Source organism: Pelecanus crispus, chromosome 7 (genome assembly GCF_030463565.1).
Source record: "Pelecanus crispus isolate bPelCri1 chromosome 7, bPelCri1.pri, whole genome shotgun sequence".
Classification (NCBI taxonomy): Eukaryota; Metazoa; Chordata; class Aves; order Pelecaniformes; family Pelecanidae; genus Pelecanus; species Pelecanus crispus.
The window spans coordinates 30457344-30478730 of NC_134649.1; the positions used below are offsets into that span (position 1 = coordinate 30457344).

The 21387-nt window shown below is 39.8% G+C and overlaps 1 protein-coding gene and 1 non-coding gene across 2 annotated transcripts in view; both read right to left on the reverse strand.

Annotated features, from left to right (window-relative positions):
• Nucleotides 1-19159, reverse strand: part of IARS1 (isoleucyl-tRNA synthetase 1) — a 108850-nt gene extending 89691 nt beyond the window's left edge. Inside the window, exons 1-6 of the mRNA XM_075713572.1 lie at nucleotides 19053-19159; nucleotides 16312-16402; nucleotides 13378-13497; nucleotides 12683-12839; nucleotides 12085-12204; nucleotides 9135-9217 (exon numbers count right to left, since the gene is read on the reverse strand). Coding sequence (XP_075569687.1) covers nucleotides 9135-9217; nucleotides 12085-12204; nucleotides 12683-12839; nucleotides 13378-13496 — 479 coding nt within the window. The 5' untranslated portion in view covers nucleotide 13497; nucleotides 16312-16402; nucleotides 19053-19159. The remainder of the gene's footprint in view (nucleotides 1-9134; nucleotides 9218-12084; nucleotides 12205-12682; nucleotides 12840-13377; nucleotides 13498-16311; nucleotides 16403-19052) is intronic.
• On the reverse strand, nucleotides 15609-15743 carry LOC142594034 (small nucleolar RNA SNORA84). The gene has a single exon (XR_012831236.1). It is a non-coding gene; the product is annotated as a small nucleolar RNA SNORA84 (small nucleolar RNA).
• Nucleotides 19160-21387: the final 2228 nt, after the last annotated feature.

The window sequence follows — 21387 nt, forward strand, 5'->3', positions numbered from 1 at the left end:
ATAATATTACAATATGACAAATTGAGTCAATGCTCAAGATGAGCGGAAGCTGGAAGAGAAACATACTTCACATAGCAAAGTAATTCATCAAGTGTCCCCATGATGGACAAAACCCTACATTTCTCTGTATCTGAATACTGCAGGGTTTGCTAAAGGATCAACATCTATCAGTTTATCAGGTCTCACTGACTTGCACACTTAGTGGTACAGGAAAAGTAAAGACAGGATAAATAATTAAATAATCATGCTAAATTCAACTCAAAAAAATCAGAGCTTCTGCAGAGTTTGGTCACTTCAAATTCCACATCCAAACTGTTAAACACTGCTGACTTTAAAAACTCCTTTACTCAAACTATGTTTTCAAACCATCCTGATCACTTTTTTGGGTCTCTTTCTAGATAATTAGCTCATTGCTAAGCAACCAACCCCATCCTGGCAAACAGCACTTTTTCCTGCAGGCTGTTGTTTTGTGCTTGAGAATCTGGACCTGTATTTAAGTCAGTGTCTTGCCTTCTATGTTTGAAATCATAATCTTCAAGACAAAATGCAAGTAGACTATTGCACTGATTTGTATCTGCAGCCTGGAAAAAGAACATCAAAAGATATGCACTGGCCTGTTGTTATGGAAGTCATATGGTATCTTAATCATAATAATTATTACCCTGCAGATCAGACAGTTGGAGAAAGTACAGACTTTCATATGGAGAAGACATGTAATCCACTCAGATTCATCCATGGGCCTCTAGTGAAAGTCCAAAATTTTCTATAAGCAGTCACTAACATCAGAAGAATTAAATAATCTGAACTCTAAGATGGATAAAGCCTAAGAGACCCTCAGCAGCATCAAGTTCTGCCACAGAGGAGCCAAACCCAGAAGTCTTTCAGAGCTGTGCAGTCCAACAAAGGTGGCTTACCTTACACACACAACTCAAAAGTAACTTTGTTAAATAAATGTCACCCACAGTCAAGTTAGGGCTGCCTGACCCCTAACCCCAATTAAAAACATAGCAGTGAGTGCATCTGTTTTACAACAGAGACTGTATCAATTTAAACTTGCATAAATATAAATCAGTCTTTTACAAAAATGATTTGTGAATATAGTTTGATCAGCTTTCAGTATATACATTTAAGCTGGCTAATTGCAGTTTTCGTGCAAGTTAAAAAAAAAACCAAACCCAAAACCATTTTAAATGTATGCTTACCATCTCAGAGCATAATTAATGCAGACTGTGACAAGTGACAGCATTTATACTGAACGTGTTCTACTTGCCTTTCAAAAACAGTTAACTAAAATATCTATAGAAAAAAGCTCCACTTTATCTCTACTTTCTAAAGAACACTGCCTACTAACAGCATAGAAGAAAACTACTCAGAGAAACACTGAATATTTAATTCAGCTGTAAATATAACTGTAAACTTCAGGAAAGGTGAACACTAGATGGAGCTGCCAAGTTAAAAATCCAAGCCAGCATCTCCCTCTTGTGGTAATTCTGCCCCATTGCAAACCAAATGCTCCCCAGCTGTTCCACTGCTGGGCACAAAGATGGGCTTTCAAACGATATCATTCTTCAGAGCTCTCATTACAGTTCATAACGACCACTCATTTGTAGTTCATCATAACCTCTCCTCTCAGACAACCATCCCAACATAATAAATAGAATTGTGATTGAGTCAAGACTGCTGCTTGATGCTATAGCCCTCATCATCACTACAAAAAACTGCTCTGTTATCTTGGAAAACGCCTAACTGGTTTCCTCAACTTCAAGGCTTCTGAGAACAGTTCTTGTGTGACCATCAGAAAGGCACAGGAGATGACTCCCAAAGAGCTTCTTGGTAGCAGCAGTACCCACCTAAACCAAAACAACTGCTAATGATGAACCTAGTTCTAACAGTAAGAGTCACTTACAGGTAGATACCATGTTTTGTTTAAAAAGTCAACACATGATGTTTTAGACAATAACCTATCAAACAGTGTTTTAACCCTTAAGTTTGAAAAATGTTGACAATTTGCAAGAAAGAGGCTCTGGGTTTGTAAGCCAAAGTTGAAACCGCAGTCCTTTCTGAAAGAAATAAGCTAACAAAATCACAGAGCTCCTTTCTACTGACAAACAGAAAAAAGTTTATTCACAGAAGTTAGAAATCAAACCCTATTCCCCTAATTCTGCTGTGTTTCTCCTCAAATGTAAATATAGTTGCACCCTCTTGGCTGTGGGAGCAGCACTTACATACTCGTTTACAGAAGAAAAATGAGGTTAGGGAAAAGGTCAACTCAAGATACATATTTCAGCCACTTGTTAACAGAGAATCTGGTCCCTAGAGATGCAAGGTAGCTTTAACTTCCAAAAAGCAAGACACAAACTGAAAACACATTTGTTGTTCCTAAAAGTGTCATGAAGGGATGATACAACTGGTTTGAGCCCAGTCAGTAACCAAGACTTGTGAGTAACTCTCTCCATAGGCATAACTTCAAGAAATTAGAACTTTGCTACAATACTCGTTGATCCAAGTCACATACACACCATGCAAACACCACATGGATATAACAAAACTCCTACAAAGGGAGTTTTTGCTTCCAAAAGATACTGAATCAGTCAATGCAATACTCAAAACACCCTTGGCATCCCACACAAAATCCAGCATCCTACAGTATCCCCTAGCAGATGCAAAATCAAGTTGCCCTCTTCAAACATGTACATTCACTTCACATCAAAGAGAAGGATTTTATCTTAGAGCTTCTCAAGTTCTTAATGCCATTGCTTTGGGGGTGTCGAGTGATTTTCAAGTGATCAAGTGATTCTGTTAGCAATGACTCAGTGTCTAAGGGTTTTCTAAGGGGTTGAAAACTCCTAGTTTTCCAGAAAATGAAAATACTCATTACTAATATTGAGAAATTATTTTCAAGCTCATATAAAGTGCTTTTCCTCCTCCTTTATTTTTAAAGAAAAGAAACCCTCAAGAATTGTAAACTCAGTTACCAACAAAGGCAAAAAGTAAGGTGGGCAAAATATTAGGACAGCAGGATGTAGAAGTGTATGATTTCAACATATCCATAGTAGTATAGACGAATGAACAAAATTACTGCTGTGTGACCTAGTATCAGTTCATGTCAAGACAAAATGACAATTTAACAGCCTCTGTAGATTTAAAAAAAAAAAAAAAAAAATCACAAACACCACACTAGGTAAGAAGCCCTGTCATCTACACAGTTCAACAAGACAACTGCATCCAAACAGCACCACAAGCAGCAGAGATTCTGAGAAAAAGGTTCTCCTGTGACTCATGAGCAACACTTGAAAGACAAGATGAAATCAGAAAGAAAGCAGCAATCAAAACCAGATGCATGAGGATGAAAACGCGGGGGGGGGGAGGGGTGGTGGTGGACATGAGTCAAGAAAGCATAAACATAAGAGAAACGTTAAGTCCAATAACAAACACAGACAGCCTGTCTTTAGAATAGCATCTTTGAAAGACACCTTCATAAGACACACAGGAAAAACATTTGTTCTGGGGCATAGAAACTCCCACCATACTGGGTGGGAGTGTTGGTCTGCTTGAGGGTAGGAAGGCCCTGCAGAGGGACCTGGACAGGCTGGATCAATGGGCCGAGGCCAACTGTATGAGGTTCAACAAGGCCAAGTGCTGGGTCCTGCTCTTCGGTCACAACAAGCCCATGCAACGCTACAGGCTTGGGGAAGAGTGGCTGGAAAGCTGCCTGGCCGAAAAGGACCTGGGGGTGTTGGTCAACAACCAGCTGAACATGAGCCAGCAGTGTGCCCAGGTGGCCAAGAAGGCCAACAGCATCCTGGCTTGTATCAGGAATAGTGTGGCCAGCAGGAGCAGGGAGGTGATTGTCCCACTGTACTCAGCATTGGTGAGGCCACACCTCAAATACTGTGTCCAGTTTTGGGTCCCTCAATACAAGAAAGACATTGAGGTGCTGGAGCATGTTCAGAGAAGGGCAACGAAGCTGGGGAAGGGTCTGGAGCACAGGTCTTATGAGGAGCAGCTGAGGGAACTGGGATTGTTTAGCCTAGAGAAGAGGAGGCTGAGGGGAGACCTTATTGCTCTCTACAACTACCTGAAAGGAGGTTGTAGTGAGGTGGGCGTTGGTCTCTTCTCCCAAGTAGCTAGCAATAGGACAAGAGGAAATGGCCTCAAGCTGTGCCAGGGGAGATTTAGATCGGATATTAGGAAAAACTTCTTCACAGAAAGAGTGGTCAAGCATTGGAACAGGCTGCCCAGAGAGGTGGTGAAGTCACCATCCCTGGAAGTGTTCAAAAAACAGGTAGATGTGGTACTCTGGGACATGTTTTAGTGAGCATGGTGGTGTTGGGTTGATGGTTGGACTGATGATCTTAGAGATCCTTTCCAACCTTAATGATTCCTAGTTTTTACTTTCATTACAAAATAATCCAGCCACCAAGCCAGGAAACATGAAATTGCTACTCTACCCTTAATTGGTTTAGTGGTAGGCTTGGTAGTATTAGGTTAATGGTTGGACTGGATGATCTTAAAGGTCTTTTCCAACCTAAACGATTCTATGATTCTGTGACAGGAATCGTACGTACAGAAGTTGTCAAGTCTTATGTTCCACTATCAGCGAAAGCTTTAAAATCCCAGCATATAAAGATCATTCTGCTCCAGGTCTATGCTCCAAGCTCTCAACTAGCAAAAGTGAGGGGATTTCCTGACGTAATCTTTGGATTAGTTTGTTGAATGATTCTGGATCAAGCCACAAGTGCAAAATACTTGTATAGCAGAAAATATAAATATTTAAAATTGATGCTAGACTTACCCCAAAGATCATCAAACTAAGTAGAAGTTCAGTGTGTTCCTCCTTTAAAATACAGGTGAGGAGATAAAACAACAAGGACTGGAATGATAAGAAGATAACAACAAGGGGACTAGAGCACTAAATGTTGAAAAGAAGTAAGAGTATGAGAAAAAAAATGCAGATAGCCAGTAGAGAAATGGACAAAACAGATTTCTTATGGACAGTATCTCTCTAGAGAATCATTAAAGAGTCATGGAATGTATAAAATGCAATAGTGATTCCTATTAGGACCCAGAGATCTGTTGTTCTGAAATCTTTCTGGTTTAGTGCTGGATAAACTCCACATGCAGAGAAAAATGAAGGCAGAAAACAACTTTTACTGCTTACACAGAAAATAAAAAACAACATAACAATCCAGTTGCTTTGATCTTTACAACAAACCAGGCCTCCTCTCAGTGGGGAGTCCCCATTCACCTTCTCACTGAGAAGGGCTAAGGCAGCTGGACACTGATATTTAGTGACAGAGCTCATCTTGAGAATATAGAGTACAAAAAAAATGTCATGCCAAAATGAAAACAAAGCTACACATAGGAAGTCAGGCAACCCAAGGCAAATGTTCCAGTTTCAGGAGCTACCTACAACCTCCTCAGCTGCAGCCTACAAGGAGTGTGGTGGCACTCCGAGCTTGATGCTACTACAGAACATCAAAGGGCAGGGCTGCAACGCCAAAGGCTGCACCTGGTAAGGAAAGAAAGAGAGATCCCCTCTTAATAACAAGCCTAAAAGGAAAACTGAAGCTGGAACAACTGAGATGGTCCAGTGGAGGGAAGGCAAGAATGGACAAAAAGCCCCAGCACCAAAAGGGAGCTCCATACTGTGTTTTCACAGTAAACAGAGCAGTTTTCAGCATACAGCCATGATCTCAAACGTGTCAAGTACCAATTTTCTACCATAACTAGGAATGTTTTTCTTTCTCTCCCCACCCATTATCTAGTGTTATCATGAAAGGACTCAAGAGTATCTTCTTAGGGTACAGAATTAGCTAAGAAGTGTTTCCACCACCTGTGGTTTCACACCATACAAGCAAGCCTTTCAAAACATACACAGAGCTTTCAACTGTTTCTAGAATTTAATTACACTCAGACTGCAATTTCTAAATTTAGCCACTAGATGGTGATAGAAAGCTGTTTAACTAACCCTAAAGTTGTGCACCGCAGGCAATTAAAACCCCTAGTCATCGGACCCAGAAACATTCCACTCTGACCGCAGAGCTATTCCCCTCCTCTCCTCAGCACTTCACAGACTGTTTCCTCAGCTGCCAGGGAGAACTCTTCTTGAAGTGCGCAGCTGGCCTGAGAACTATGTAATAAGCCAGTAGTGAAGACAATAATTTACTAGTTATTTTTTTCCCAAAGCTCATACACTTCTTTCAGACCAACTGTACATCAGTAAGTTTAAGATCACATCAAACTGCTCTCAATTTCACTGTATCCATCTCATGAGCTGTACAAAAAAAAAAGGCAAGAATATATTGCACGTTTGTTCCGTGCTAGCTTAAGAACATCATTCTCATTGTACTGTTTTCAGCAAACGACACATTTTTATTGAGATTCAAGCTAGCTGCAGGATCAATATACAAGTTCTACAGAATTACAACTTAAAAGTTCTATTTGAGTTATTTAAGACATGAAGAGTTGACTAGATCTTCACATGAGAAACCACTGCAGTATCACCACTTAATGACACCAACATTCAGTGTTCCCCTGAAAAATTCTGCTGGGATGCCACAATTTTATCATTGGATAAAGTTTTTTTCTAAGTCAAAATTCAACAGGCTGAAAATTCATTCTACTCTGTCAGCCACCACATGGCACAGCACCAAAATGCTTACAAAGCAGCCATTTCCAGCAAATCCATATGAAATATGAAAAAGAATGCTCTCTAGCATCCTGAGCTTGTACAATATCTCTACAAAAAAAGATAATATTAATAAAAGATATATTTGGTGTCCGAGTCCTAAACTATTTCACATCTAAATGATTTGGATAAAAATCAGCCACCACTGGAAACAACATTTATCACAAGTATTACATTAGCTCACTGAACGCAACATAAATATAATAGATGAAAACATCTCATTTCAGAGAAAGCTAGAAATCCCAGCTGAGACCACTCCAGAACTGCAAGCCTCAGGAAAAGCCAGAGACAAAAAAAACCCCAAAAACACCCAAACACTAAACAGATAGGTTTAACTGATTAAAAGACTAAAGACCAAATCCTTACCATATTTTAACCACAAAATCCATGGTTGCCATGCTCGCTACCATTATTATTATCACCGTTTTTTTCTCTGGGCCTAAGAGCAGCTTTCTACTCCCACAGGCAGAAAAGAAAACCCCAACACACCAAAAAAATTATAAACACACTGGACGGGCCAATATGGTCACCAGGTTACAGTCAATGCAGAAATTAATCTGCAGTTTCTCTTTCATACTTAGCTGAACACTAAAGTTTTAAAACTTCTTTTTTTTACATTTAAAAAGGAACTTGTATTAAATTAAAAAAACCCAAATCAATGGTAAGAGAAGCACACCAGAATCCACCATTCAAATAAACACTCCTAATGGACCTAAAATGTAACTTCAGTAACACAGATTTTCAATTGATGATTGCCTAGGTAATGATCTGATTTTTTTTTTTTTTTTTTAGAAAATTGTATATTATCCTGTCAAAAGCACTACTGTAATTACAGTTACAGCGCTCTCTAAGCATTATCTCCCTTAGCCTTCAAACAGGCATCCCATATTCCTTTCCTATTCCCCTTCTCCAACCACTCTATGCAAACACTGGTGGTTCCACCTCCTGTTCTACTGGAAAGCAAGCTGGCAATGGCATTGTAACAAGCCCCTCCAAGACTTAGAAGACTTTCCAGGAAACCCAATTTTTAAAAACAGACTTTTAAAAGTATATTTCATTACATAATTACACAGAAAATTGATAACATCAGGAAGAAAAAAAGTACAAAATTAAGAGGTTGTCTACCTACATACTTCCTGAAATCTCATACAGAGATTTCAGATCCAAAGTTTGTATTTTAGTGTCTGTATCCAAAGCAAGCGTTAGAGGAGGTAACCTCTGTAAGCCAGCTGAAAGACTAGAAATTTTGTTTCAAAGCAGGGATTAAAAAAAAACAACCAAAAAACAAAACCACAAAACCAACCCACAAGAAAAGGTTTAGGCTGCTGAGAGAGACCCTGCAGCTAGTTCAAGTCAAGCTTGTTTTTTAAATGGTCCTTGGAAGATGCTAGTTAAACAGGACTTAAGGTGCCACTAAGTATTTTTATAACTTACAAAAGGAAGGTTTCTTGTCAGTCTTAGCTTTATCATTATGCAGCGTTTCTTCAGCTAAGTTAAACATCTGCTCCCTTCCCACCATCTTTTCAATGCTCATTGAAAACTCACAGGCACTTCAGCCCTCTACAAAGGCTCCAGAGACATCTGGAAGTTCTGTCAGTCCTTTATCATGACTATATATAACTAACTATACAATTAAAGGTTATTAGTAAAATTAATATTAAAGAACATCAATAATACTTCAATATGCATATAATTTGCTTTCCAGTGGCTTTTTGTCAGCATATACTCTGCTAAACCTCTCCCTGCAATCCACCTTGTAATTTTATTACCCGAAGGACTCAGTGTTGCCATTTCTTCACTATGTTAGGTGCCATTTCTTCACTGTGTTAGGTCAATTTGATTATCCTTAACCTATAAGGTCATCTTGTCTTTTGGAATTCCAACAGTCACCCTGAATACATTGCCAAAATACCTGAACTTTACTTAGCTCTGCACCAGGAGTCCAAGACAGTTGTCAAACTATGCTGCCAAGAGAAAGATAAAAAGCAGATTCCCAGCCTCTAAACTCAGGCTTGAAGAAGAGGTTTAGAGCTAAACTGAGTTTGGATAGTTTGCCCATTTGCAGTTGACAGCGTGAAGAACATCAAGAATGTAGAAACATAAAGTAATTTCCTAAACCAAGCAAGGAACATATTAGTAGATCTTCAGAATTGCTTTTAAGTTGACATAGAGCAGTAAGATTTCGTGGCTCACCAAAAGCAGTACCATTGTACTTTATTTTGAAAAACCTTACTATCCTGAAGAAGAAAAAAGTAGGTCAATTAACTCCCTCACTTTGACATCAAGAGATTTCACCTTAAGTACTTTGCCCGCTGTTTATCTGAATTTGTCATGTTTCAAAACATTTCTAGTGATATATGGACCAACACGTTTACAATAATTGAAGCCTTCTTAACATTTCAAATTCACAAAGTATATATGCAATGTATGTAAGTTAACTTACCACACAGACTCCATGAACTCAGGATAAAGCGTTTTATAGTCATTTTCAAAATCAATCCAACGTCCTAATCTGGTAACACTGAACTGTTAAGAAACAGACAGGCAGATTGAAAGGCATCTTAACATTAAAGTTCATGATACATTTCCAATGTTTATTCTGTAAAACAGCTGGGGTTTTAAGTATAGTGTTTGTCCCATATCAATGAAACAAATCTATGAAATATTTTAGCCTGACAACAGTTCCAAACAGTGTATTTAAACAGGCAAAAATAAGCAAAGAATGAAGTCATGAACATAATTGTTTAGAACCAAGGTCACACAACAGGCAAATGTGTTCGACACTACTAAACAGAAATGGTGGCTCATTTGGATCATTCATCAAATAGAAATGGTGGATCATTCAAGATTCAGCTGAGGTCCAAATGCCTGAAAATTGCTTTTGATTACAGTGGTCTTGCTTCTATATTTAAAACTACTTGTTGCAGAGACAGTCAAAATCCAGAACACAGAGTCTATCAGCTTTCAGTCATATGAAAACATGATGTAATTTGAAGACAAAGAAATGCTGAAAGAAATTGATATGTCACAAGAAGTTATCAAAACTATTTCAGGGCCAGCTGCCTTCTTTGACTTCCCAAAGCTATGACAGGGCTGCCAAAGACCACAAGACTGACAGGTGTTAGTCCCTGTCTCAGGACAGATTATGGTCACATCCATTGGCACAGAATATGAAAACTAATAAGCTAGCTATGGGATTCACTTGGACAAGTGGTACTCTCTTGCTAATTTCACAGCTATCAGAACCCCTAGCTCTGCAAATAACCAAGCCCAGAGACACCTGTCCTCATACTGTTACACACAGACCATACCGCACTTCAAACATTAAGTGAAAACAAAGCAAATGAATTCTCTCACATAACACCTGAGCTCCTGAAACGTATCAGTTTTTATTCTGACCTTTAAGCCACTCTGACATTCCACTATTAAGATCCAAAGCCTAGGACTGATTAGTACAAGGATCCACAAAGTTGGAGTATTACATCTGGTCTCAGCACTGAAAGATCTTACACATACAATGAACCTTTTATATTTTTTCATAAGGTTCAAACATTTACTAGCCACTCCAGACAGAAAATAAATGCTATCTCCAATAGGAATTTTGCTAATTCCTCTCCTAACGCTATCCCAAAATATTTGAATTTATTACCAGCCAAATCACAAACAAGATATTTAAATGAATTTCATTATTAATAATCTAAAATGTATGTCTGTGTGTGGAAATACACACATGTACATGCACAAGTTTATGCACAAAAAAAATACAAAATCCATTTACTATCCAAAAGACTAAGTATTTGGACTAATCAGCACTGCAAAAATACCAGTTGCTGAAGTCACAGCAAGTTAAAAGGAACAACTATGGAAAATAAAACATGAACCAGAATGAATCCGTTTATTTTTATTTCTAAAAGCCACAAAGAATCATTGATGATGTTTTTGAAATACAAAATTTCAGAGTACAGATGAATGACTGTATATTTGAAAAAACAAACTGTGCTTTTCATCCAGCCACTCAGATTTAGGCCACAGCTATTCCAACAAAGGCAGCTGTAGTTTCTTCAGATACTGGCCATAACCTCAAAACGCTCCCAAGGGCAAGAGGCAAGTGATACTCAAAGAAGAAATTGCTATTTCAATCAAAAGGAATATAGCAGGACTAGAGAACATACAAAGGATTGTGATCAGGTAGAACAGCTTCTGCATGAGGAAAAACTAAAGAATTAGGACTGTTCTGACCAGAAAAAGAAAGAACTGATGGTGAAGATAAAGGTTCACTGGAAGCCGTATTATAGAAGAACTACAGGTTCTTCAAACTATGTATAGGAATGCCTTGACACAGACTGTTTAGAGGCCTAGATAGATAAAATCATGAAGGGGAAAAAAACCTGTTAGGGATTATAAACTAGGGAAAAAGAAATTTTAAATCCTTAGGCCTAGGAAGGCCTGTGCCACAAAGGCTGAAAAAATACGACCTGTTCTTCCATTCTTCCTTTGGCACTCGCTATTGCATACTGTCACTGTAATATAGTGGCACAGCTAGGAAAGAACCTGGCCACTTCTCAGCTCCAGAAAGCCATAGGAAAGAGTCATCACTTCACAGACATATCAGACTGACAGCAAATACAAAGTACGGTGCTAAATGTATTTTATTCTGGCCACACTGCTAAGGACAAAAATAAGAAGCATCAGGTTCTATGCACAGGATGAATATTATTCAGACTTAGAAAAAAAAAAGCTGTGCATCTCTTAAGACAATATCTAACCCATCTACTTGGAACAGCTCTCCAACCTCAAGAGCCTACACCGATCAATGCTCTCTCTATCACTATGTTCATGGGATGCAAATTTTAGGCCGATATTCTCTTGGAAGACTGAGGGTTTACCCATATTTATTCTGACACAACATCAGGTGTCAGATGAAATTTGAAGCTTGAAACACAAGCTATAGTCCTACACTCTGGCAATGAAAAGACTGAAAAGTGGGGGGGCAGAAAAGCAGGGAGTTTAATGTGTATTTCCTTTATTGGTTCCTTTTGAAAACCAAAGCTAGATCTTACTTTCAATTTTCTATACAAGAGAAGACACAAAGGAAGAGATAACTTGTTCAATGTATCTATTACCAACCTAAACAATTCTATGATTCTATTAAATGTTCAATTTATCTAGTTAGACAGTAACCTCCTCTTGACATTATAACAGTCTCCCTGTTCTGAGCCACAATGTTGTTCTTTTTGTTCCCCTTTCAGGATCACCAGTGAGAAACACAGTAGCTAAAGACATGGATTTATGCACGTAGTCAAATAGAAGGATGAAGTTCACCCCAGCTGAAAAACTTCTGCATGCATACAATTAGAAACATACAGCAGAATATGCACTGAGTCTTTACTTACCTCCCATTCCTTCGAGTATCTCATCACAATTCCTCTGCACTGGTTGTTGTATTCTTTAATCCCCATCTTCGCCACATCCTCTGGCCCTTTAATGCCTAAGGTCTTGTCAATCTCATATTCCTGGAAGCATTGAAAACAACCAGACAAATAGACCCCACACTGTCATCAAAAGCTTTCAGGATTTCTCTGGATAGTTTATTTATGTTCTATGCATTCTAATGAGGCTAAAGGGCCTCCTTTATCCTTCTGAGATTTCATGAGTATTGCACCTGAACTAAGCAGATATTTCAAAGAATAACCCTGGTATGACTGTTATTTTACTATCTTTAGGAAAAAAAACATTTTCTGGAATACATACCAAATAAATACATGTTTATAGTAATGAACAGAGCATCTGGAGAAGGGCAGGTGACCAGTAAGAAGCACCTGAAATCACCACACAAGCAAAAGCCAGAGCAACACACTGGACAAAGAACTTCCATTTCTCTTTTAGCAACAAAGCCAGGCATAAGAGTAGTAGAAACATGATTGACAAGCAGGTAACAACATGGAAAGAGGAACCAACAGAAATATCTGTAGGCAGATTTATTACACGTACCACAGGTAAGCCATGGCAATCCCAGCCAAACCTTCTGTCAACATGAAAACCACTCTGATGAGCAAATCTGGTTACTATGTCTTTAATGGTTCCTGCAAGAATATGGCCATAGTGTGGAAGCCCAGTAGCAAATGGAGGGCCATCATAGAAGTTAAACCTACAACACAAGACAACAATTCTTAATTAAATCAAAAACTGAACCTCAAATCTTCACACAGGATAAGTCTATCTGCATGTTTATGCTTCTTATGTCTTACTAGGACATCAACAATTTCTTCTTCTTCTGTTATCAGTCAGCACAGGTATCATGTTGGCAGTGGGACTAAAGAGAACATTTCAACTCATTCAGTTCCTGCTGATTGCCAGTTCTACCAAGATTACTATTGAAAATACCAGCATGCTGCTCCACAGCTGGCAGACATAGGAAAGAGTTGTCCTTGCTTACCTGCAGATTTCTTTTATAAGCCCACCAAGCAGGAAATTACAGGTTTATTACTACTGTTTGTATACTGTTGATTCTTCACAAAGTGAAATATAAATGGTAACTGCCATGACAGCAACATTAGCCATGACTGCTATCTGCAAAGGCAGCAGCTGCTGTTAACAGGACTAAGGCAAAAAAAAAAAAAGTAATTACAGCTAAGCCAACCTTGTATTGTCACACACGCTTGCTACAGCTTTTAGCACACTCTTACCTAGGTCTATTCTTTGATTGCTTTAGGCATTCCTGGAAACAATTGAGATTTTTCCAGAGCTCCAGTATCTTCTCTTCCTCATTTGGAAAAGTTATGTTTTCTGGAACTTGTTGAACCATTCTTTGCCAGCAACGACCAAGCAGAGAAAAGAAAATACATATTGAACAGAAGTGAGAAAAAATATTGCTTCACAAATACAATTTATTGTCTTACAAATCCATATCACCAAAACACATTTCAGTTTTTTGAAGAGCTTGATTCAGTGTAGGCACAGAAGCAAGCACTATGTTCTAAAAAAAGCCTAATAATATTGACAGACTAGCACCAAAATTTTGTAACAGGAAAAGGATCCTCCATTCACTCAGCTACGGTCATCCATTTTTTATGCTTTTATTTTTGTTTCCTGTACAAAGCAGTCAAAGGGCAAATTATTTTTTTGGTACAAGTTTGGGTTTGGTTTGGTTTGTTTTTAGGAAAAGTTTCCAAGTTCAAACTGACCTTTCAGCATCAGTTTGTGAACTAGTGAGACTTACTTTAAGTGCAGGAACTAAAACTAGTGAAGAAGAGGCTCCTTTTCACTATACCTCTATTCCTACCATTTAAAGGTTTAAACTAGCATTTTTCTATCTAGCTAGGCCGCCATTCTCAGATGCTCCTAAAAGCAGCTAGACTTCAGATAGCATAGTTGAAACACATTGCAATGAAAGATGAAGATGTGGGGAAGAATTCGAACAGATGAGGAAAAAGCTCAAAGACCTCAACTGTGCACCTTGAAAAGCCCTAACTTCCAGAGTACTGGCAAAAAAACTAGTCTCCTTCTAGTCTCTTTTTTTTTTCCTCTTCAGTTTTACAAGTATGTCAGAACTAAGCTATAAAGGGCTACTTCTTCTTGGCCATTTCCTGAGGGTCTTTTTTTATTTGGTGGGTTTTGGCCACAAGAGCCCAAAGCCATTCTCTAATTCTGGGTAAATCAATGAAAATCACTACAAGCAAAATTATGTACAAGCTTTCTTCACAACACAAGGAAGAGAATTCTCAACATCAATAGAAATGCACAATAGAGCTGACTGGTGTTCCAGACCTGCTACAAGATTCAAAGGGGTCAAATTTCAAGAACATGCTACAGCAAGCACTAAGCAAAAGCTCTGTGGAATAAGTATATTTAAGACAGGAGTTCCGTAACAGAAGAAAACTGGTTATGAATGTTATAATAGATGACTGCAGAGAACAAACAGGCTCTCCCACCTCTAACTTAGTGCTACTGCTCCTTAGCACTTACACCAGAATGAGCTGAGCACTACACATTAGCCTCGAGTTTCGCTTAGCATCGCAGAATTACAAGCAATGGCACAAGGACTGAGTCTTCTGATTTCATAGAATCATAGAATCGTTTAGGTTGGAAAAGACCCTTAAGATCATCCAGTCCAACCATTAACCTAACACTACCATGTCCACCACTAAGCCAATTAAGGGTAGAGTAATAATTTACTCAGGTTTGTCAAATAGCAAACTTAAGCAGCAACAAATGCAAATGCATAAAGACAATACTTCAAGTTGTAGCTGACATGATGCTTGGTAGTGCTAAAGTTCCAAAACTTTTATTTAAATGAAACCCAGAACACCACAGAACTTGCTAGCTCAATGCTTGAACCCATATGAAAAAGTGTGCCCCAAAATAAAACCTACAGACAAATTCTGCCATTCATACTTTTTGTATTAATGGCAGATCATTCTCCCCACTAATAAACCCAAATTATCAAATAAGACAAGAAAGTCATAGAGAAACCCACAACCTGGTACACAGGCAACACAGCAGCTGGAGGGGAAATCACGAGCTGATAAGGAACACATGGACATGACCTAGATGCATTCTTAAAAAGTAATAACCAGTCTTAGCACAGCAAGTTACGGTACATGCAACTTGTACAAGAGTTTTAACCATCATATCTCAAAGCACTCAAACAAAGCACTAATTGGGCCATGCCACTTCTCAGCAATTCGGTCACAGCCCCAAGATCACAGTGCCAAAGACAATGAAGATGATAAAAGAATTCAGCCTTAAAATTTATTTCCTACAAGCCAGCTGACTTGAGAAGAGGACTAAGGATCTGCACATTTTACTTAGATCAAGCTCAGCCTTCGCGATTTAGTGGTAACTGCAAAGGTTTTGGCAACTGGCCCAGCTGTCAAGTCCCTATAATCTAATAAATTAAATACATCTTTAAGGCTTAGTCTGTAACTGCGACCGGGCTATGGAAGCTGCTCATGTGTCACAGACTCCATGCATAAATCACAGTATCACTTTTGGCCCATTTCTACCAACTGAAGCACTGTATGCACAAACCAGTGTCCAGTAACCACAGGGCACAAATTCATACACACTCTTATCAATATTACAAGAGAAGTTTATTATGTCAGAATTAGGAAAAAAAAAAATTACTGATGACAATTAATATGTAACAGTCACTACAGGTCAGTTTTTTCAAGTTACAACAGATTGACTTAAAAGACAAACCACATTTAAAATCTATCTATGGTTCAATCTCATCTGAACAAAAAGCAAAGACTTCTGTGTTCAGGAAAAGTATAATCACTTTATAGACCAAGATATGAATAATTCTGTATACCTACAGCAAAAAAAGTTCATTACTATAAGCAACCTAGGTATTTTAAATCAGAAAAAAAATCAAGGACAACTCATTACTTTGAACAGAGATCGAGTGAAAATGTCACAGAAGATGTTACAGAAATTATTATACAAATGCATCTAATAAAACAACACTTTTGGACAAGACTCCAAATTTACATACAGATTAGTAAACACAAGGAGGGGTTTGTTTTCTTGTTTCTCTATTCATTTTCTGCTGACAATAAGTGTTAAAGTTTAAGACAACGCACCACTGTGGAAATTTTTTTTTGTTTAAGTACACTCACTTTTTCTAAAAGATAATAACATTCAATAGGAAAGGTGTCAAAGTTTGTAGATTGTACTACAGCAGTCTCAAACTTATGCTGGGCTTCTTATCTAGAAGAAAAACATAAACAAGCATTAAAACTATAAAAGCAAGTTAGAATGTGGGGGTTTTGCATATTAAGATTAAAAATCAGTATTTAATTTTTCAACAAAAATTCAATAAAAATGCCACTATGAATGAACTGAACCAGTATTTCAGAAATGCATTGGACTTGACATACATCACGTTTAGATAGATGATTAAAACAAAGCAGATTTCAAGATATTACTCATTTTGTTGACTGAGAAACTGAAAAGATAAAGAACCAGCATGAACTCAAAGTGCACAAAAGGTCTCCTAATTTCAAGTGGTTTATGATCAGTCCTTGTTATGATCCTTGTTCCAGTCACCTTCTCCCACAAACAATTCTGTATAAGAGACCTATGCACAAACTTCCCTCCAGAGATGAGGATAAGCCTCCTTTCTCTCTCTACAGATGTCTTCCCCAAAGTTAAACAATGCGCTATTTTACATACACAGAGAACTAGGCTTCCCATTTCTGCCTTTTTAGGTACTGAGCTTTGAGGCAAGACAATTTCAGGGGGAACAATATTCGAAACTGTTCATCTGATAATCAAAAGCATCCATTTCTAGAACAGACGGAAACAACCAAGTTTAAAATATAAGGAAGGACGGATGGGAACAGAATGCTAAGCTACAGAACAAACGCTTCTGAAAATCTTGTGCTATTGCCTATCACACACACCTATCTTTAAAACCTCTTTCTAAACTGAACAATCTCGTCCTTCTCTAACTAGCATTTTATATAAACTACCAAATAGTTGGAAATGCAAGAATAAACTTGAGCAACTAGTTTTCTTCTCCAAAAGGACATAAAGCTGCCACCCTCGTGCCCAGTCAGCCTAACCACAATTTATAAGTGCAATTACTTCAGGAAAGAATTTAAAACATGGTTTTCTTCACAAAAGTTTTTGTTTGGATGGTAACATAGAAAATTTATATTTATACCTTATTCATAGCAGACTGATAATGGCCTGATTATTCCACTGTTCTATTTGATGGGTCACAGAACTGAGGAGTTACAGACTTTCCTTACTGACAAATATGCCCCAAAGTGAGCAGATCAGAAAATGAAACTGGGAAACTAAGAAATGACAGCTTCTAACTTCTAAACAGGTAAATGAAGTCTACTCAAGCTGAGCCTGGTACTTGAGGATGAGTTAGGGAAAGCGTATTAAGGTTAATTCATCTCAACATATCACTCAAGATGAAACACCACCCGAGGTGGACTATAGCTCATCTATCCCCCAGCAAGGAGTGTTTCTTTTTATGTTGAAAAGCCAATTAAAAGACTGCTAAAACAGTAAGCGGATTTACAAATTAATACTATGTTTAGACACAAATATATTTCATTCTATGCAAGAACTGAGTTTTACCCTATATCTTGTAATCTCTTAAGCAGATTTTTCTGTTGTCTTCATATTACCTTGCTTAAAAGTGTAAAATTTGTCATTGTGCAAAAAACCCTTGGTTATTTTGAAATAACTTTGAAATATGTATTTTAAAAAAAAATCAGAAACTACTGTCAGTTGAGTTAGCAAACGCTGCTATGTGCCAACTAAATTCTGCTATTACCTGACAGTCGCTTCCTAAGCATGTCACCAACAAAACTGAAAAAATATGCTTTCTTCAGTTTCCAGAAGGCTCCAGGAGGGGTGGGGTGGGGCATGTGGAACCAACATTTGCTGAAGATAGAAACATCAAATCCATCACAGCTACAGTAATCAAAAGTGTGCCTTCCTCAAAAATTTCCCCTCTATTAGAAGGATGCTGAAGTGGAACGCTTAAGACATATTACACATTGCAAGGCATCTTAGGTTCCTCATTCAACTAATTAATGAGATTAAGCTTTGATGGGTACTAAATTCTGCAGTAAGAAAATTGGTTAATCTTTAATAAGTACCTGTTTTAAGTAATCACTAAATTCCAGGAAAAGGAAAGAATCTGTATAGCACCCAGTAAAATCTAAGTGTGTGGGTTTTGGCTGGGGTAGAGTTAATTTTCTTCACAATAGCTACTATGGGGCTGCATTTCAGATTTGTGCTGAAAACAGTGTTGATAACACAGGGATGTTTTTGTTATTGCTGAGCAGTGCTTACATAGAGTCAAGGCCTTTTCTGCTCCTCACACCACCCCACCAGCAAGTGGGCTGGGGGTGCACAACAAGTTGGGAAGGAACACAGCTGGGACAGCTGATCCCAACTGACCAAAGGGATATTCCATACCATATGACATCATGCTCAGCCTATAAAGCTGGGGGAAGAAGAAGGACGGGGAGGACATTCGATGTCATGGCATTTCATCTTCCCTAACCGTTACACATGATGAAGCCCTGCTTTCCTGGAAATAGCTAAACACCTGCCTGCCAATGGAAAGGAGTGAATGAATTCCTTGTTTTGCTTTGCTTGCGTGCATAGCTTTTGCTTTAGTTATTAAACTGTCTTTATCTCAACCCACGAGTTTTCTCACTGTTACTCTTCTGATTCTCTCCCCCATCCCACCGGCGGCGGGGGGTGGGGGGGGAGGGGGAGGAGTGAGTGAGCGAGCCGCTGCACGGTGCTTAGCTGCCTGTAGAGTTAAACCACAACATTAACAGCAAAACATCTTGCACATAAGCATAACGTTATACATAGAAAATACCTTAGCTCTAACGCCTGAAAAGGCACTAATAACGTCAAAACCCAGCAGTGGAGCAGCCAGCCCGGCCGCTTCCCGGTTAACACGCTCCAGAGCTGCGGGCGGTGACAGCACAGGCACCAGCCGGGCCACAAACCGCGCCGGGCGGCGCACGGGCAAGGCAGCCAGCGGGACCGGCACCCAGTGTACGAGCCGCGGGTTTTCTGTAACACCCTAAAAAGCACCGCCCAGCACCGACACCGAAAGCGCCGCCGAAAATCCCACAACGTCCCCGGGGTCCCAGCGCCGCCCCTCCCTCAGGCCTCTGAGCCGACCCCCGCCTCACTGACGCTCCCCTTCGGCCGGCGGGGGACGGAGGGGGCATGCGGGGTACTCCGGAGAGCAGGCCCGAGGGCCGGGCCGGGTGCCACCGCCGCTCACCTCAGCGCTGCCCGTCCCGCAATGATGCAACCGCGCCCGGGAAAGCATGACAGGAAGCACCGGCGGCCACACCCGTCAGCGGCGGCCAGTCAGCGCGCAGCACACTTAGGGTGTAATAAGGCGGCTGCCCATTGGGTACGCTGCTCTCCTGGAAACGCCAGGTCACGGCGGCGCGGGGCAGACCGGGAAACCCTTCTCGCCCTGCACTTCTCATTGGCCAGGACAGGCGGAGGGCGGGACCTGCCGGAGGGAGGGGCGGCGGGGTGCGTGGGTCGCGTTTAACTGGGGAGGCTACGTCCTGATCCGGTTTTAATGGGTTACATTTCGTTCACAAACTAAAGTGGCGTTTTAAAATGTGCGGTGGCTGCCATCGCTGCCTTTGCGCGCAGGGAGCGCAGCGCCGCCGGCTGAGGGAAACCTCCATTTTGAGACCCACAGCCACGACCCGCTGTGGTATTTCTGGGTTTGGAACACAGTGAAAACATTTTCCTTCGGCCACAGGATTTCCCCTCGCATACACGGGGGGAGGGAGGAACCACCAAAAAACCCTCTGAAATCCTAAAAGTGAAATAAACTTGAACTTTGAGTTCAGGAGGGACTTGCAGCAGTGAGCCCCAAGCCTAAACCCTCTGCTTAGAGCGACATCACGGGTAGGAGTTTTCCTGGGCTTCTTTCAATAACTGGATAACAAGTGTGTCTCCAGGGACGCTAGCAAACACACATCTCGGAAGCTTGAACCTGCCTCCATTAAAGGAATACTCTTAAATACGTTGCGGTACCAATTTTTAAGACTGTAAATACAACAGAAGTCCCCTCTTCTACTGCTGCACGCCAACTAGAATAAAACTTGTAAATGGGTTCCCATATGTCAAAGGAACCTTCAGGATTTGAAAGAGTATTATTACTGGCTGCCAACCATAGCATTGTGAAATTGCAAAACACTTCCTTCCACCTATAGAAAGTGCTGACAACAGCTGTGGAAAGGCTCTGGACAGTGAAAAATGGAACAGAGTCCAGGAAAAGTATGAACAGAGAAAGATACTCTTTGTAGACCGACATCTGCACACCTGAACCCCCAACCAGAACAGATCCTGGGGAATGAAGTTCAGATCAATAATTGCCTGCACAGTCCAACTGCCTCAGCTGCCTCCATGTAATGATTTTCAATTCCTCCTTAAAACTTTTATACTAATACAAATGTAGGTAATCAATAAAAGCTAGCTTTTGATTTTGATTTTCAGAACTAAGCACAAGATCAGCTCACTGGTCTGTACAGGTCAGTGTCTCAGTGTGCAGACGAGGGAGACATCCAGATGTGAAGCATGTCACATTAAACAGAATTCTCACCTGTACAAAGAAGCACAAAACTATTTTCTACACTTAATTTCGTGCATCGTTCTAGAATAGCTAAAAGGGGAACTCAATCTGCATCAAACTCAGAGAAACAACACAGAAAATGTGAACTGAGGCCAGAGTAAGCAGGATTGACCAACAGGACAGGGAGAAACTGTGTGTGTGTGCTTGCCAGGAGAGCCTCCAGTATAAATATGATGCAGAGATTCCTGCCTGTGTGGATCCAGGATGTTCTGTATCCAGGAGGGAAATTTGAAGTGGCAGAAATCTGTTTAACCCATATTGCTTTCTAATGCATCCAAAAGCTATGAAAAGGCCTGTGACAACTTAGAACTAAAAGGAGGAAGACTTGGATTCTACCACCTGATGCAGCATTCCTTCAACTGAGCACTTTGTCATGCTTTGGAGTTTCTGTTGTTTTTTTAAAAGAAAATCTAGTAAGCATGAATCAAGATTGAAAACAGGTAGGTAGGAGAGGAATAAAATGCAGAAAAAAAATAACTAACCCAGAGATTTTACTCATCTTACCTTTATGGACCTTTTCCATACCCAGAAAGCTTTCTTT